The sequence below is a fragment of the Garra rufa genome, chromosome 9 (assembly GCF_049309525.1).
Source record: "Garra rufa chromosome 9, GarRuf1.0, whole genome shotgun sequence".
Taxonomy (NCBI): domain Eukaryota; kingdom Metazoa; phylum Chordata; class Actinopteri; order Cypriniformes; family Cyprinidae; genus Garra; species Garra rufa.
Window position 1 is genome coordinate 39,060,222 of NC_133369.1, and position 18,304 is coordinate 39,078,525.

The 18,304-nt window shown below is 35.2% G+C and overlaps 1 protein-coding gene across 1 annotated transcript in view; it reads left to right on the top strand.

The window, feature by feature from the left end:
* Positions 1-16,360, top strand: part of ahr1a (aryl hydrocarbon receptor 1a) — a 33,148-nt gene extending 16,788 nt beyond the window's left edge. Inside the window, exons 7-11 of the mRNA XM_073847857.1 lie at positions 3,382-3,584; positions 7,211-7,320; positions 9,250-9,391; positions 10,349-11,642; positions 14,070-16,360. Of these exons, the coding sequence (XP_073703958.1) occupies positions 3,382-3,584; positions 7,211-7,320; positions 9,250-9,391; positions 10,349-11,642; positions 14,070-14,189 (1,869 nt within the window). The 3' untranslated portion in view covers positions 14,190-16,360. The remainder of the gene's footprint in view (positions 1-3,381; positions 3,585-7,210; positions 7,321-9,249; positions 9,392-10,348; positions 11,643-14,069) is intronic.
* Positions 16,361-18,304: the final 1,944 nt, after the last annotated feature.

Consider the following 18,304-nt stretch of genomic DNA (forward strand, 5'->3'; position numbering starts at 1 on the left):
ATTGTCAAGCAGTTTGTGATGCATTTTGGAAACAGGAGATGAGCGCCTGATCTAATGCGCCACCTGGCCCGTTCTCGAATACTTACTTTTAGTCATTATTTGGGTAGCACACATATTCTGAATGCCTTCATCAGAATTCAAATTAGCCATTTTAATCTAGATTAATCTAGATTAAAAAAATTAATCTATGCCCACCCCTAAAAAAAACAAAACAAAACATTAAAATAGTAAAATATTTTTACTATTTAAAATAACAGTTTTTTATTTGAATTTATTTTAAAATGTAATTTATTCCTGTGATTTCAAAGCTGAATTTTTAGCATCATTACTCCAGTCACATGATCCTCTAGAAATCATTCTAATATTCTGATTTTCTGCTAAAAAAAAACATTTATTAATATTATTATTATGTTGAAAACAGCTGAGTAGAATTTTTGTCAGGTTTCTTTGATGAATAAAAAGTTCAGAAGAAAGACATTTATCTGAAATAGAAATCTTTTGTAGCATTATACAGTGCCTTGTGAAATTTTTCATACCCCTTCATTTTTTTCACATTTTATGTTGCTGCCTTATGTTAAACTACTTTTAAATTACTTTTTTCCCCACATCAATCTACACTCCCTACTCCATAATGGCAAAGCAAAAAATAGGTTTTTAACATTTGTGCAAATTTATTAAAAATAAAAAAACTGAAAAGATCCATAAGTATGCATAAGTATTCATACCCTTTTCTGGGACACTCGAAATTTAGCTCAGGAGCATTCATATTGCTTCTAGATGTTACTACACTTCGAGTGGAGTTAAACTGTGGCAAATTCATTTGAATGAGTATGATTTAGAAAGGCACTCAGGAAAGGTCTAACAGCTGAAAATGCATATCAGAGCAAAAACCAAGTCCTGAGGTCAAGATAACTGCCTGTAGAGCTCAGTGACAGACTTGCGTTAAGGCAATGATCTAGGGAAGAGTTCAGAAAAAAATCTGCTGCATTGAAGGTTCACAGAAGCGTTATCCATAATGGAAGACGTTTGGAACAACTAGGACTCTAGAAAATGTCTGCCAGCCCCCATCCAAGCTGACAGAGCTTGAGAGGTGAAAAGGTGAGACAAAGAATGGCAGATAATTGCCATGATGAATACTATAATATTCATGGCAATTCATGGATAATTGGTATGAATACTTATGCAACGGGATCTTTTCAGGTTTTTATTTTGAATAAATTTGCACAAATGTTAAAAACCTATTTTTTGCTTTGCCATTATGGAGTAGGGAGTGTAGATTGATGTGGGGTAAAAGTAATTTAAAGTAGTTTAACATAAGGCAGCAACATAACAAAATGTGAAAAAAATGAAGGGGTACGAATAATTTCGCAAGGCACTGTAAATGTCATTATTATCACTTGTGATATCAATTTAAAGCATCCTTGCTAAATAAAAGTACTAATTTCTCCCCCAATTATGCTGACTCCAACCTTTTGAATGTTGTAGGGTATAATGTTACAAAACCTTTTTATTTCAGATAAATGCTGATCTTTGGATCTTACTATTCATCAAAGAATCCTGAAAAAATCCTGATTTCTGAAGGATCATGTGACACTGAAGACTGGAGTAAAGATTCTGAAAATTTAGCTTTGAATAAATATTAACAGTTATTTTAAAGGCTTATTGAGCAGAAGAGAATACTTTAAAAAACATTACTGTTCAAAAACTTTTGACTGGTAGTATAAATTATACTTTGTAAATTGTGGTTTACTTGCCATTAAAGAACCATGTAACTCAAATTTTTAATCCAATCAAAATGCAGTATAAGTAAAAAGATACATCCTATGGACAGATTTTGACTGTGGAACATTCCATTTTAAAATGGAAAAATAGAAGATTTAATTTTTGATCCCTGTAAACAAACTTTATAAAAACCCAGAATAAATAACACATGCAAGGCTGACATTATCTACAGTACCAACCAAAGCTTGAAGGAAGTCTAGGTCGAGACAGAGCTCTTTCATGAATATAGTTTAAGAAGTCAAAAATATATAGCATACCTGAACAGACTGAAGGCTGAAGTTTGAATGGAATCTATTCAGAGCTGAATTAATTGCAAAAAAATGTGTGAGAAGATGAATAATGAGGGATTTTAAAACGGCGTGCACCTTGAAAACCCTGTAATTAAGTGTTTTTGCTGTAAATAACCTTATTGTACATCACTTTATGGAGGAGTACTAATGATAATGCAATGATCCAGGCTGAAGGCTGAAATTACAGACATCTTGTGCTTCTACACACTAAGTATTTCCACAAACAACAAAATATATTTTTGTTAGTTTTGTTTGAACTAATATTAAGATGTTCTATGACGGTAAGACTATAATGACGCATCTGTTATAATGCTAAGAACATATTTGAGACAGTCCTTGTTTGGATGAGTTCATTTTTAGTTCATGATTTCCACAAGGCCCGGAGTTATGACTCAGTCTATTGAGATGTTTTTCAGTTAACTGCCTTTGCTGGATTATTTCTAGACGTAGACTTCTTAACTCAAAAGCTAACTTTATCAGACTTTTCAAATAGCCTTCAAACAACACGAAAGAAGATATTGTGAAGAATGCTGGTGACAAAACAGTCTGGCTTCCATAGTATTATAAAAGTCAACGGCTGTGTATTTTGGTTGCCAGCAATATTCAAAGTATCTTCTTTTGTCTTGTGAAACTCGTACACGTTTGAAACAACTTAAGAGTGAGCAAATTATGACAATTTTCATTTTTGAGTGAACTATTTCTTTAAGCATCAGTTAGTGCTTCATCAGTCATGTAGTATAATCAGTTTTTGAGTATCCACCTTATATGTCATTGCAGAAATAAGCTGTTTTCTGGTAATGTTTGAGACTTCCAGGTCATTAGCCGCTATAGAAAAATAATAAAGTGCAGAAAACGGTAAAAATGTTTCCACTACAAACCATTGTGTTCATAATTAAGATAATACATGAAAATAATATGGTAAGACACACCAGTTTGCAATATCAAGCAGCAAAACAAGCTGTTTTGTACAGCTAAAAATATCTGGACGCAGATGAGACCGGAAGCCAGACACATTCAGTTTACAAATGGCCAGGAAAAATTAGGTGGATAAACCTGGTTGTATTGTCTTGTAGCTCAAACAACAATTCTTAAATAGCATGCATCGTCTTTCTCTATTGGGTTCAAAGAGAGGTCACTGTCTTGCTTATCTCATAAAGGAAGTGATCATGAGATAGCAAGAGAATGCCCAGATAGAATCTGCTAATGTGAATCATTTTCTGTGCTAAGTTATGGATAAACATAGCTAAATGCTGTGGACTGTGTTTACACATGGTCAAATGTGTTAAATAAATGGCTTGTGTTTTTATAGGCCATGAACTTTCAGGGGCGTTTGAAGTTCCTGTATGGCCAGAATGAGAGGACAGCAGATGGGAAAACCGTTCCTCCTCAGCTAGCTCTGTTTGCCTTGGTCACCCCTCTGCAGCCACCGTCCATACTGGAGATCTGCACCAAGAGCTGCTTTTTCAAAACCAAGCATAAGCTGGATTTCACACCCACAGCATGTGATGCAGAGTAAGACATATAGGGCCAGATTCAATAAACAGGGCAAATTAGCATTGGAGCGCAATTCCATAAAAGCGCAGATGGGAGGGGAAAATTTTGTTTGTGATTTACTAACAATGCATACAAAGAACACAGACACAGCTAGATCATTTCCATAATGACCAGTGCAATCTATTAAGAACAGCGCAAATTACCACCTGCTTCAAGACATGCTTTTTTTGGGTGTTTAAGGGATAGTTCACCCAAAAAGTAAAATTTGATGTTTATCTGCTTACCACCAGGGCATCCAAGATGTAGGTGACTTTGTTTCTTCAGTAGAACACCAAACGAAGATTTTTAACTCAAACCGTTGCAGTCTGTTAGTCATATAATGGCAGTGGATGGGCACCAAACCTTTGAAAATAAAAACAAACATGCACAGACAAATCCAAATTAAACCCTGTGGCTCGTGACGATACATTGATGTCCTAAGACATGAAACAATCAGTTTTTGCGAGAAACTGAACAGTATTTATTTAATTTTTTACCTTTGATATACAGCAATGTCCAGCTGTCCTGGGCGCGTGCTCAGCATCCGGCACGCTACATGTGTACACACTCTGGCGTAGTATACGCAAACGCCGGAAGCGATCTGTAGTGTGTATACGACACTGACATTGTTTACACAGTGCACAGAGATTGTGTGTATAGCGGCTATTCAAAATGGTAATTACTTGTGCTTATCCTGATTGTTCAAAACAATGTAAAGCTAAAAGATTACATTTGCTTGTGCTAACTCATCCGGACTGTTGACTGTTCACCGATTCCCAACTTCTGAGCCTGATCGCTTGAAGTTATGGTTGCTTGCTCTTGGGCTGGATATCAACACACCCATAAACTTAGTAAAAACCTATAAACTTCCCGCGTTTTCGTATACTATGCCAGAGCGCATACACATGTAACGTGCCGGATGCTGAGCACCCGCTCAGGACAGTTGGACAGTTTTTTGAGGCAAATATTTCAGGATTTTTCTCCATAAAATGGACTTCTATGGTCCCTGCTAGTTTGATCTTCCAAAATGCTGTTTAAAGGCACAATATGTAATTTTTCAGCTTTAAAAATAGTAAAAAATCACTATATCTATGTTATATATATTTTTTTGTTGTGTACTTACATTATCCCGACAGTTTCCACGAACTTTCAAATCCGGAGAAATTTATAGTTTAATTCGAAGACACGGCGCGTTTCTTTATTTCCGTTTTGTCGCCCGTCTATGGCGTCATATAACCTTTGACCCCTCTAGTTTCTCTAACTTCCTGCGGAACCCGGCGGAACCGCCAAATACAAAGGGGAACAGAAGCAAAGAAGAGATGAAGAAGAAAAAGTAGTTGCTAGTCTTGATCGATACTAAATTTCGAGACTTTTCGAAATTTAAGACCAAAAAAACAAATGATTTGTGATACGAAAAGTTGCAATTAGGGCTGTGCAATATGGACAAAATAATCATATTGCGATTTTTTGAACGAATATTGCGATTGCGATTTTATTTGCGATTTTTTTTTTTTTTTTTTTTTTTTTTTTTGCTTTTTCAAACAAGCTACATACATACATTCTAAATGTATTCAGTGCACAAGTAGTGCATAACAAAACATTTCACCATGAAATAACATAGTATTAAGTTTAATAAACAAAACTGTAGTAAAATTGTCTTTAAAACAGACAACATAAAATAAATAAGCCATTTTACTTTTTTCCCAGTACTTTAGCCTACTTTGTGCAATAACGAATACATTCATTTCAGTGGAAAAATAAGTCCAAAACTCTCTTTTTTTTAACATTTTGAGGGTTCTAAAATCTTTTTTTTTTCTTATGTGTTTTAATTTTTCTGATAATGAAAAAGCATAAACATTTATTTATTTTTAATCAAATGATAAATAAACCCTTTTAATTTTTGTCAAACAAAAAGAAATTTACTGTTAAAATCAATGTGTGGAAGCAAAATTATATTCAGTTTAAAACATTTAAATAATAATTAAGTGGTTAATCTTGTTGTAATATTTTTTTATCATATTGTTTTATGTAAATTATTTAAATAGGAATATATAAACACCTACATTATACTGTACAAAAGTAATACAGGACTAATATTGTTCTGTTACATGTTAAACCATACTTTTATTTTGACAGGTTGCCGTGAAGTTTCTGTGTGTATATGATGCTAGTTTTCTCAAATGAAACGGTAAAAGTGAAACTCAAAGCAGCGATTTGGCGAATGAGTTTATTTGTTCATGTGAGATGCAAATGCCAAAAATTAGCGGGAGCGTCACGTGTGCTTCAGTATGAATGTAGTAAAAAAATAAAACCCGTCTCCACCATTCATTCATAAAGAAGCAAACGGAACATGCAGGATTCATATTAAAACGGTCTTTTTGCATTTCAGTTTTCACAGACACTAGTCCATATCGCGATTTGAATTAAGTGACAGACCAACTTTTGATTTATTAATCCAAAAATCGACGAATTACGTGGCATTCCGCGCTATAGTAAATTCGGTTTTTATGAATGGAGTCCGCGATCCAGTCCGTGTTTTCGCGGAGGAGACATTGTAATCACGCGACCATGAAGAGACAGAAATGACATGCCTTGAAAATGACATGCAATTTAGTATGTTTAATAAAATAACTATGTATAGACCTGTTCTATAGGAAAGATAACCTTAAATGACTTCTATTGTGATGTGGCAACAAATCGAAAATAAAATGAACTTGACGTTCAAGGGGGGCTGGGGTGCCGTTGGGGGGATAGATAAAATCGCAACCTTGTGCGGTTTAGAAATCGCATGTGCTTAAATCGCGATTTTTTTGCGATTGCGATTAATTGCACAGCCCTAGTTGCAATCTAAGTCAAATGATTGACGCTCCGCACTCCGAATCCTGATTTGAAAGGATGGTTCATGAGTCATTAGTGTGGATAGCAAATAATTTGATTTCGATTGGAACTTCAGAGCGAGTTTGCGAACCTTTTGATTTAGATTAGAACTTCGGAGCGTGGATCACGGATCATTTGATTCAGATTGGGACTTTGGTGTGTGTACATGAATCATTTGTTTCAAATCAGGATTTCAAAGCGATTTTGCAATTTTTTTTATTTTTCTGAATTCTTTTTATTCTTAAACAGTAGAAAACATCAAACAATTAAGGCAGTACAGTTATAAAAAATAGAAAAAAAGAAAGTACACACAAATACAAAAACTCTTAACAAAATTAACCGTGGTTTTACTATAGTAAAAGTGTAGTATACTTTGTAATACTTTAGTAGTAATACTTTGCATGTGGTTCACTTTATTTTTGCCATTTTTATTAGTATATTTCTTATCTACATCACTTTTTTTAGAATTTGAAATAGAAGACATTGTTTGATAAGTGAGATCTCTAAATGAAGTCCTTGAAAATCAAAAAAGTAGTGCTTAAAAAGTCTTTAAAAGTCTTGGAATTTCATTTGACAGTATCTGTATGAACCCTGGGCCCAATAAATATTAGTTTTTTTTTCCATTTCTTTTTTTCCTTTCTGGCTTGAGATTTGGTGCAGCATTCCTCTGCTTTCTCACCGTCAGTATCACTCACATTCAAAGCCATGTGTTTTTTGTTCCTCCACAGAGGGAAGATTGTTCTTGGCTACACGGAGGAAGAGCTGTGTTACCGCGGCTCAGGCTATCAGTTCATCCATGCAGCTGACATGCTCTACTGCGCTGAGAACCACATACGGAGTAAGACTCCTTTAAATAAATGTGGAAAAAAACAAAAAAAAAACGCCTCACTCACTTCCACCACTGGGTTTCAACATTGCATGTGTCATGGAGGTCTAACTGTTGTGGAAATAATCGTATTACTCATAAAGGGACCATTCACTCAAAAATTAAAATGAAAAATCCTTTACTTACGCTCATGTTGTTCCAAGACACATTCAAAACAAATGACCTTTTTTTATATATATTTCCTCAACGTATTTGTTTATTTAAAGCCTAACTAAAATTTCCACACTACAAAAAGTACAAAAAAACATCCTAAGAGTAATCCACATGAATCAAGCAGTTTATTTCAAGTCTTGATCTCTTTGTATGATGAACAAATTTAATTTAGGCTTAATTTAGGTTTATTCATGAATAAACATTGATTAACAACAGACATGCAACTCAAATATACTTGCTTGAGGCACGAGAACCATTGACAAATCTTCAAATACTAAATACATAAACAGTTGAGGTCAAAAGTTTACATACACCTTGAAGAATCTGCAAAATGTTAATTATTTTACCAAAATAAGAGCATGTTATTTTTTTCATTTAGTACCTGAATTAAGATGACCTGACCTGAATAAGATATTTCAAATAAAGGACATTTACATATAATCCACATAGTAGTTAAATAAGAATAATAATATAAAAATGACCCAGTTCAAAAGTTTACATACACTTGATTCTTAATACTATGTTGTTACCTGAATGATCCGCAGCTGTGTTTTTTGTTATTCAATTACTATGAATTTGAGATCTATTTTTTCACACTGAGGACAACTGAGGGACTCCTATGCAACTATTACAGAAAGTTCAAATGCTCACTGATGCTTCTGATGGAAACACAGCTGTGTTTTTTTGTTTAATAGTTCATGAGTCCCTTGTTTGTCCTGAACAGTTAAGATGCTGCTCTTCAGAAAAATCCTTTTAGTCCCACAAATTCTTTGGTTTTTCATAATTTTTGTGTATTTAAACTGTTTTCAACAATTACTATGAATTTGAGATCTATCTTTTCACACTGAGGACAACTGAGGGACTCCTATGCAACTTTTACAGAAGGTTCAAATGCTCACTGACGCTTCAGAAGGAAACGCAGTGCATTAAGAGCCAGGGGGTGAAAACTTTTCTAGGAAACATGTAAGTATCTTCTGTAGCTTCTGAAGGGCAGTACCAAATAAAAAATATGACATTTAGGCAAAATAAGAAAAATTTACACATCTTCATTCTGTTCAAAAGTTTTCACTCTCTGGCTCTTAATGCATAATTTTTCCTTTTGGAGCATCAATGAGTGTTTGAACCTTCTGTAATAGTTGCATACTAGTCCCTCAGTTGTCCTCAGTGTGAAAAGATGGATCTCAAAACCATTCAACCATTGTTGGAAAGGGTTCAAATACACAAAAATGCTGAAAAACTAAAGAATTTGTGGGACCTGAAGGATTTTTCTGAAGAACAGCAGGCAGTTTAACTGTTCAGGACAAACAAGGGACTCAGGGACAACTATCCCTAAACAAACAAACAAAAAAAACCAGCTATGGATCATTCAGGTAACAACACAGTATTAAGAATCAAGTGCACTGTATGTAAACTTTTGAACAGGGTCTTTTTTAAATTCAACTGTTATTTTCTCTTGTGGACTATACGTAAATGTCTTTTAGTACAAAAGTATTTCAGTACTAAATGAAAAAAGAACACGCATTTTGTATGGTCACTCTTATTTTGGTAAAATAATATTTTGCAGATTCTGCAAGGTATATGTAAACGTTTGCCCTCAACTGTATCTACCTTTGATCTTTTAAAATGAGACTACTACCAAAACCATATACTGTTGTTATTATTATGTAAGGTAGCTAAATTAATTGCTGATTTTTCTAATAAATGTAATAAAATTTATTTCCTCTGCAGTGATGAGGACAGGTGAAAGTGGGTTGACGGTGTTCAGACTGTTGACTAAACAGAACCTCTGGGTTTGGGTACAGTCCAACGCCAGAATTGTCTACAAAAATGGGCAACCAGATTGCATCATCGCCTCTCAGAGAGTCATCACGTAAGCCTTTATTTGTGTCTTTGTGAAATTGTCTCTTTATCTTTCATATCGAACAACCCGTAAATGTTTTCCTTGTTGTTTTATTATAAGACCGCATTCATAGTAAAAATGTAATTACAGGTAATTATTTTAATAACATAATAATTGCATGTCAGTTTTAGGGTGTGCTGTGTCTAATTTCTGGGTGAACTGTCTCTTTAAAGTTAAAGTTATGTCATTACTTACTCACTCTCATGTTTTTCCAAATCTGTAAGCCCCAGAAAGGTAGTACGGAACACAGAAGAGAAGAAATTGTTGAATAAAGTAGTTCTTTTTTTTGTTTTTGTTTTTTTTTTTTTCCTCAAAAAGTATTCTCATAGCTTCATAAAACTACAGTTGAACCACTGATGTCACGTGGACTGTTTTAACGATGTCCTTACACTGCAAAAATGCTTTTCTTACTTAGATTTTTTTGTCTTGTTTCCAGCCAAAATATCTAAAAATTCTTAAATCAATAAGGATTTTTTAGATGAGTAAAAATTAACGTCTTGTTTTCAGAAAAAGTCTAAATTAAGGGCATTTACGCTTAAAACAAGAAAAAAAATCTGCCAATGGGGTAAGAAATATGATCTTTTTTTAAATAAGATTTTTTGCTTACCAAATAGGCAGATTATTTGGCTTGTTCTAAGCAAAAACTAAATTAATTTTGACTTGTTTTTTTTTTTCCGGAAAGCAAGAAAATAATTTTTATTTGTCTAGAAAATCTTTCTTGATTTAAGAATTTTTAGATACTTTAGCTAGAAACAAGACAAAACATCTAAGTAAGAAAAGCATTTTTGCAGTGTAAGGACATTGTTAAAACAGTCTACTACTTTTTTGAGCCCTGAACATGGTAGTTTGTTGCTGTCAGAAAGCTCTCCCTTTAGAAAGCTCTCTCAGAAAATGTCCCCTTATTATGATGAGTTCTGTCTCCTGTAGGAACGAGGAGGGTGAGGACAACCTGAGAAAGCGTGCTATGACACTTCCCTTCAGCTTTACTACAGGAGAGGCTGTTCTCTATGACATGAACCTGCCCAGATGTCTGGGTAACACCATACCCTCAGATACAACTACTCTGGATGACAGTTCCCAACCTAGAATCACTGGAACTGTAGATCCTGACTCCCTGCTGGGTTCCATGCTGAAGCAGGATGAGTCAATATATGTGTGTCCTGCAGATGATTGCTCGCTGTCAGAACAGGGCTTAGGGAATGAGGATCTCAGTGGGATCTTCTCTAGTAACCGGCAAGGTGTTCTTTCACTCTCTGAAAGCTCTCTTTTCAAACAAGAGCCAGTTGGCGACTCTGGAGGGGACGAGAGCTGTGAGATACTGAACTTCATGGGGAGTTTAGGGATCAGCCCAGAAGATCTGAAGTTTTTTCAAGACGAACTGTTCCTCAAGATTAACCGTGATGGTCGGAATGACGTGGCAGACCTCACAGATGGACAACACTCTCTCAGGACAAAGACAGACTGTGTAGTGTCTGGTGAAAGCGTGAAGATGGATCTCTTCTGGAAGCCTATGCAGACGTTCACACCTCCACAGCAGACATCTGCATTTATTCTACAGGATTCATGTAATCCTCTCACATTAGTACCTCAGGAACACCAGATGACTTTTATAAAAGAACATCCTGAACCAAAGACACAACATTTCACACAAATACAAACTGACAGTGAACTGCAGGCAATACCAGATCTACAAAACAATCCTCAAGGACACCAACACATAATGTCTCACCTGTACAACGGGACAGGAATCACACAATGCGATCTTTCACACATAACAATCCAAAAACAACAGGATCAGATGCTAAGCCAACAATCTCAGTGCTCATATTCTCCACCTCTCCATTCGCTGGAGTGTAAAACACTCAGAAATGCTCAGGTTTGTGGAAACTTCACTGAAGTTCTGGCCAGCGACATTCAGCAGGTTCCTCCTCTCTTCCAGCCAGAGCTTCAGCAGCCTGGATGCTTTTACCTGGAGACGCCTACACTTGATCTGAAGCAGCCTTACAGGAACCATCTGAGCACCGTGTCCTTCAGCTGCTCCCAGCAGAACTCTTCACCTTATATCACTGCAGGTGAAACAGCCATGAGTGAGTTCACTGCTCAGAACCTTGAGGAGCTGCTTAATGACCTGGACGGTGATGCGGAGAGGGATGGACACTCAGGACCAAACGGAGACATGGGTGTCAGATCAATTTTTAATCAACAAGATTACATAAGCCAGGTAAGAACCAAACCAAATGTGAGGCTCACCTACTCTCACTCTTAACGGGTTAGTTCAGCCAAAAATGAAAATTAGCCCATTATTTACTCATCCTCCAGGCATCCTAGGTGTATATGACTTCCTTCTTTCAGATGGATGCAGTCGGCATTATATAAAAAATTATCCTGGCACTTCCAAGCTTTAGAATGGCATGGGTGGGTGTTTGTCTTCATCAGTCCAAAACAAGCCCAATAAAGTGCATGCATCCATAATAAAAAGTGTCTCACACAGCTCCAGGGGGTGAATAAAGTCCTCCTGTAGCGAATCGATGCATTTGTGTAAGAAAAATATCCATATTTAAAACATAGTAATCACTTTAATCTAGCTTGCGCCAACTGATCATATATGGAAGCCTCTTCGGGTGGATGATGTAGAACGTCAGTGTTGCACATGCACCGCTCTGAAGTGACGAATGTGAACGTGCTGCGAAGAGCGGTAAACACAGCACCGTTCACGAATTAGAAGTACAAAACTAGGATTTGTAAAGAAAAATGTCTTGAGGGTTTTGATATAAAGCAAGAGGAGACTGGTTTTCTTTTGCTAAAGTAAGGAAACTGCTTCCTTTGCTTCTGTAAACAAACATTGGTTTGTGCGAGGCTCACCGGTGCATGCGCAATGGCGACTTCCTACGTCATCCGCCTGAAAGGGCTTCCATGTACGACCAGTTTGTGCAAGCTAGATTAAAGTGATTATTATTAAGTCTTAAATATGGATATTTTTCTTACAAAAACACAGCAATTTGCTACAGGAGGCCTTCCCCCCCACGGAGCCGTGTGAGGCACTTTTTTATTATGGATGGATGCACTTTATTGGGCTTGTTTTGGACTGATGAAGAGAAACACCCACCTATTGTAATTTTAAAGCTTGGAAGTACCAGGATCATTTTTAATATAACTCCGATTGCATTCGTCTGAAAGTCATATACACCTAGGATGCATGGAGGATGAGTAAATAATGGGCTAATTTTCATTTTTGGGTGAACTATCCCTTTAAACATCATTATTATCATCGATGGTTACATGAAGAACCGTTAACATCATCGCAATCTTTCCACTGCACAAAAATTTTTTTATAGGGGAAAACCTTTAGTTTTTGAAAATCTTCACATTTTCACAAATTAAAAAATGGTTCTTTTAAGAACTGTGCGCTGAATGGGTCTTTGGGGAAACAAAAAATTATTCTTCTGGCATCACTCCAAAAATCCTGTTTTGGAAGAGTGTTGTTAGTAGGTAAGGCTTATGATACTTTGATGTTTAGAGATTTGATGTGTGGTTGGTCAATCACCAATATAATTAAGGAGTGGGAATCGGTATACAAGAACTGATATTAAAGGGATAGTTCAACCGGAAATGAAAATTACACCGTGATTTACTCACCCTCAAGCCAACAAATACAATCAGAGTTATATAAAAAAAGTCCTGGCTTATTTAAGCTTTATAATGGCAGTGAATAGGTGTTGAGGTTTTGAAGTCCAATAAAGTACATTCATCCATCATAAAAAGTACTTGACACAGCTCTACGGGGTTAATAAAGGCCTTCTGAAGTAAATCGATGTGTTTGTTTAAAAAAAAATCTATATTTAAAACTTTATAAACCGTAATCTCTAGTTTCGGCTAACTGTCGTACAGCCTAAATGAGTGGCGATCCAACAGATGACGTAGGTCATGGTTGCCAGTTTTTCACAACATAATCCGCCCAATTGCTACTCAAAACTAGCCCAAAAGTAGTCCAATCACATTTTGAGGGGGGTCCGCGTTAGTAATTGCATTCCAGGGAGTAAAATACATGTTTTTTTGGTGGGGCGGGTTGAAAAACAACCCTGGCCAATAGTGTTAAAGTAGCCTAATTCCGTGTGAAAACCGCGGACTTGGCAACACTGACGAAGGTAAACACAGTGACGAACACGGAAACACAGTGGAAAGAGTAAAACAAAACACCGGTCACAAATTAGAAGTACAAAACCAGGTTTTGTAAAGAAAAATGTTTGAGGATTTTGATATAAGCCAAGAGGAGAGACTGGTTTCCATATATTGTAAACAAAACTTGGTTCTCGTGAGACTAGCGTATTCTCACCAGAGCTTACAACAGTTAGCGGTAGCTATAGATTACGTTTTATGAAGTTTTAATATCGATATCTTTCTTACACAAATACATCTATCCGCTTTAGAAGGCCTTTATTAACTCGTCTGAGCCATGTGGAGTACTTTTTATGATGGATGGATGCACTTTATTGGAAATCTCAACACCCATTCACTTCCATTATAAAACTTGGAAGAGCCAGACCTTTTTTATAATAAAACAAATTGTATTGTCCTTTAAGAAGATTCTAATGATTTTTTACACAGCCATACTTACAAATTGTTCTAATAATAAAATCTTTCTAATCAGTTTCAGAATGGAGGCCACACAAACTACGCAATGGAGGGTAACACAACACATCTGACTCAACATCCCGACCTGAACAACAACAGACCTCATCCAAACCTGTCTTTAGGAGGATACTTGTGACCAATCAGCTGATAATTAGAGATCACCATGCTCTAGGCTGGGATGATCAGCGACTGTGATCATATGAATTCATAATGCTTCAGCCAGAAAAGAGCACCAGCGTAACACAGGACGAGAAGGAGGAGGCAGAAATTGAGGTGAAGGAAAGGCTTACGAATGGACAAAGTAAGGCACAAATGTCCTGTGGCTCAGCATGACATTTAAGATGAATGAAGAACCAGTCTGTTTGTATCAGTTAGATATTAGAATCATTCATCAGTGGCTTCCCTCTTATATGAACAGTGCTGTCACAGTACTTTGATAAATGTCTGTTTAAATGTCTCTCGTGAGATGTCGCAAATCTATTGGCCTGTCAAAAGCATGTCCCAAAGCAATAAATACAGTGTACACTAACTGTAAATAGCCTTCAGCAAATGCCAAACAAGCCATTTTTTTCAAATCTGCAATAACGTTTATAAAGTTGCACAACATAGCTATCGAATTTGCAGCTCTTTACATGCTAGCTTGTTGAAAGTCAAAAGCCAAATGTTGTATAGTATATGATTTATTTGGGTGATTTACTCAATGCTGAGACTTGCTGTCAGCAGCATTTTCAACATTTTTGTGGATGCTTTTCTTCCCTTTGCTTTTTTGAATAATTGAAATTATTACCAAGTTTTTTTTCTTAGTGTTTTTAGTGTAGCATTTTGTAATGATTAGGAGTACTAATGGGTAATCTGTGTGACTGTCATTTGTATAGTAATTTATCATTTTATGACCATTTATTCTTTGAGAGAAGCTATTGAAGACAATCAGACATGTAGCACTTATGACCAGATGAATTCAGCTGTTTAGTTCACAGGAGACACAGACTTTGACCAAACTGTAAATCCAACAATGTTTGCACAGCTTCCTGGAAAAAAAAATTGATGACCAAACTTGGAAGACCAAGGCTTGGAAGTTTCAAAAAACGGGTCAGTTTTTTTTTTTTATTATTATATTTTGAAAGTTATCTCTTCAAGAATGTACTTATTTGATAAAAATAGTCAATTTAAAATATAAATTATATTAAAATGTCACATTGCTATGATGGCAAAGCTCAACTTTCCACCGGTCGTTACTCCAGACCTTCTGAAATCATTATATTATAATGATTATAATATGATGATTTGCTGCTCAAGAAACATTTCTTAGTATTATTAATCTTGAAAACAGAAAACCGTATTATATTGCTTTTCTCCCGGGATTATTTGAATATAAAGTACTGTATCTTTGCTGCTGTCACTTTTGATTAATTAAATGCATCCTTGCTAAATTTTCTTTTAAAAATGTACAGGAGCATTAAGATCATTCCTGTATAAAACGTGTTTAGATATGCATCTGTGTTCCTTAAGTTTTTGAATACTGTAACTCTTCTTGTTTTTCCTGTTGTTCCACTCATTTAGATAAACGCAGAGTAAACAACCAAAGACTAGTGTACAGGGACAGAACTGTCCGTTCTGAAAGAGTTCATTTCCCTTTTCTTAGAAAGGCCTCAATGTGCCTCGAAAAAAATCTTTATGGAACGACTATAGCTCAATAAATCTTTTACAAAGCATCTGCGTGGCTGATTGGATCACTTCAGCTTTTCTTACCAACTTAAATGAGAATGAATGTGGCATCCTGAGGAGATTCTGAGATGCACGGTTTATGATTTTTTGATTAAGAGATTTTTAGGATAATTTAATTACCAAGTCTGAGACGTTTCCTGTTGTTTTTCTTTTCTCTGATGGTGCAATATCGCCCTCTATTGATTGAAGCAATATTGACAACGTTAGTGATTTGTTGGGATGATTATTGAAAAATATTTTTTATTATACTTTTTTATATAAAACTAATTATATTGGTATCTAAAACTTAATATTTGTTATAATTTAAGATTTGTGTCAGGGAAAATCAGAGCATTTTTTCATCAAAGAATATTATACACTATCAGTCAAAAGTTTTTTTTAAAGAAGTCTCTTTTGCTCACCAAACCTGCATTTATTTGATCCAAAAAACAGTAATATTGTGAAATGTTTTTAATATTTAAAGTAACTGCTTTCTATGTGAATATATTTTAAAATGTAATTTATTCCTGTGATTAAAGCTACATTTTCAGCATCATTACTTCAGTGTCACATGATCCTTCAGAAATCATTCTAATATGCTAATTTGCTGATTTTATTATTATTATTATTATTATTATTATTATTATTATTATTATTATTATTATTATCAATATTGAAAACAGTTGAGTACATTTTCATTCTTTGATGAACAGAAAGATCCAAAGATAAGCATTTATCTGAAATAAAAACCTTTTTATACACTATACCATTCAAAAGCTTGGAGTCAGTATAAAGAAATTACAGAAATTAATACTTTTATTTGGCAAGGATGCTTTAAATGTATCAAATGTGCTGATAAAGACGTTTATAATGTTACAAAAGATTTCTATTTCAGATAAATACTATTCTTCTGAAATAATAATAAATGTTTTTTGAGCAGCAAATCAGAATATTAGAATGATTTCTAGAGTAATGATGCTAAAAAGTCAGCTTTGAAATCACAGGAATAAATTGCATTTTTAAACATATTCAAATAGAAAACAGTTATTTTAAATAGTAAAAATATTTCAAACTTTTACTGTTTTTGCTGTACTTTGGATCAAATGAATGCAGGCTTGGTGAGCCAAAAAAACTTATTTAAAAATATTACAATTGTTACTGTTCAAAAACATTTGACTGGTAGTGTACATTTACATTTGTTGGCCACAAAAATGTTACCTTAAGTAGGTTTGTGTTCATGTTTCATAATTGTTTTATAGTTTAAAGTATGCAAAAAACCCTTAAACAGAATATTAGTGGCCATTTTCAATAGCTATTAAACTCTTAAATAGCTTTAAGCTATGTGCCTGTCTAGAAAATGACTTTCTTTCTACTTGAAAATTATTTTAAGCAGTAGCCAGCGTCTTTTCGTGAATGACAGATTAATGGTCTGTCATTGCAGTTAAGACTGTGGCTGACTAATGCGATGGATATTTCAATATATATAGAGTACAGTGACAGTTAAATTTTTTTTCTCTCTTTTTTGCCTTGGGTTAGGAGAGGAAATATCAAAAAGAAATAAAGTTTTGTCAGACAGGGTGATGTTTAGTTTTACAGCTAATGGTGTCATAGCTTTGGGGACCGGCCCATTCCCCATTCAGAGCAGGATAATCCCTATGGATTGGGCTTCATAAACCCCATAAAACCCCGCTAACACCAGATGGAATTTGCCTTCACCAGGCCTTGTGGTTCCCACAAATTGAATTAGTAGACGGCCAGCAAAAAGAGGGTGGAGGGAGGCCGGGGGACACAGGGCAGGTCAAGCCCACTCTGCCCCTGCTCTGCCTCTGTATTCACTCCTGTTTGAGACCTGCTGACCTCTGAACTCGACACTTCCTCTCAGGTTTATAGTTCATTGTGGCGATGAACATGTGTGATCACCATTAACAGTGTCTTTCTCTAAAAACAAAAGGCTCTCACTTTGACTATGTACACAACTGGCTGCTCTTTTGCATCATGTCTTTTTATATTGCCACGCCACTGCATTATACAAGTCTTAGACAAGAACAAGAGTTAAACAAGAGTTAAACTGTGTCAGAACAAATTCATCTTGATAATGTCAGATAAAATTGACAGAAAAGTAGCCTATGTTATGGATTACAATCAATTAGAAATTTAGACAATTCTTAGTATGACGATATTTACGCAACTATCAACACTTTGTTGACCAGTTACCAAGCAATGTTTAATTTTGTGCAGTCTAAAGGTTGCATTAACAATTAAAGAAAAAAAAAAAAAAAAAAACATTTAAGCAAAACATGGACAGGTCAAAGTGTCTGAATAATGTTTGGTCCCAAATTTTTTATTAATTTTACTGGTAGGCCACTGTGTGAAGCATTTTTGGGTATAATATGTCACAGTTGACTATAGTTTGCTATCCTCACTAACAAAAATGAACTATAGTGTCCTGCACCCACTTGTAGAAAAAATATCCAATATTATAGCTGGTGTCTGAATAATTTTTGGTTTGCCTGAAGTTGATTTATTACATTTGGAACTACGGTTGTG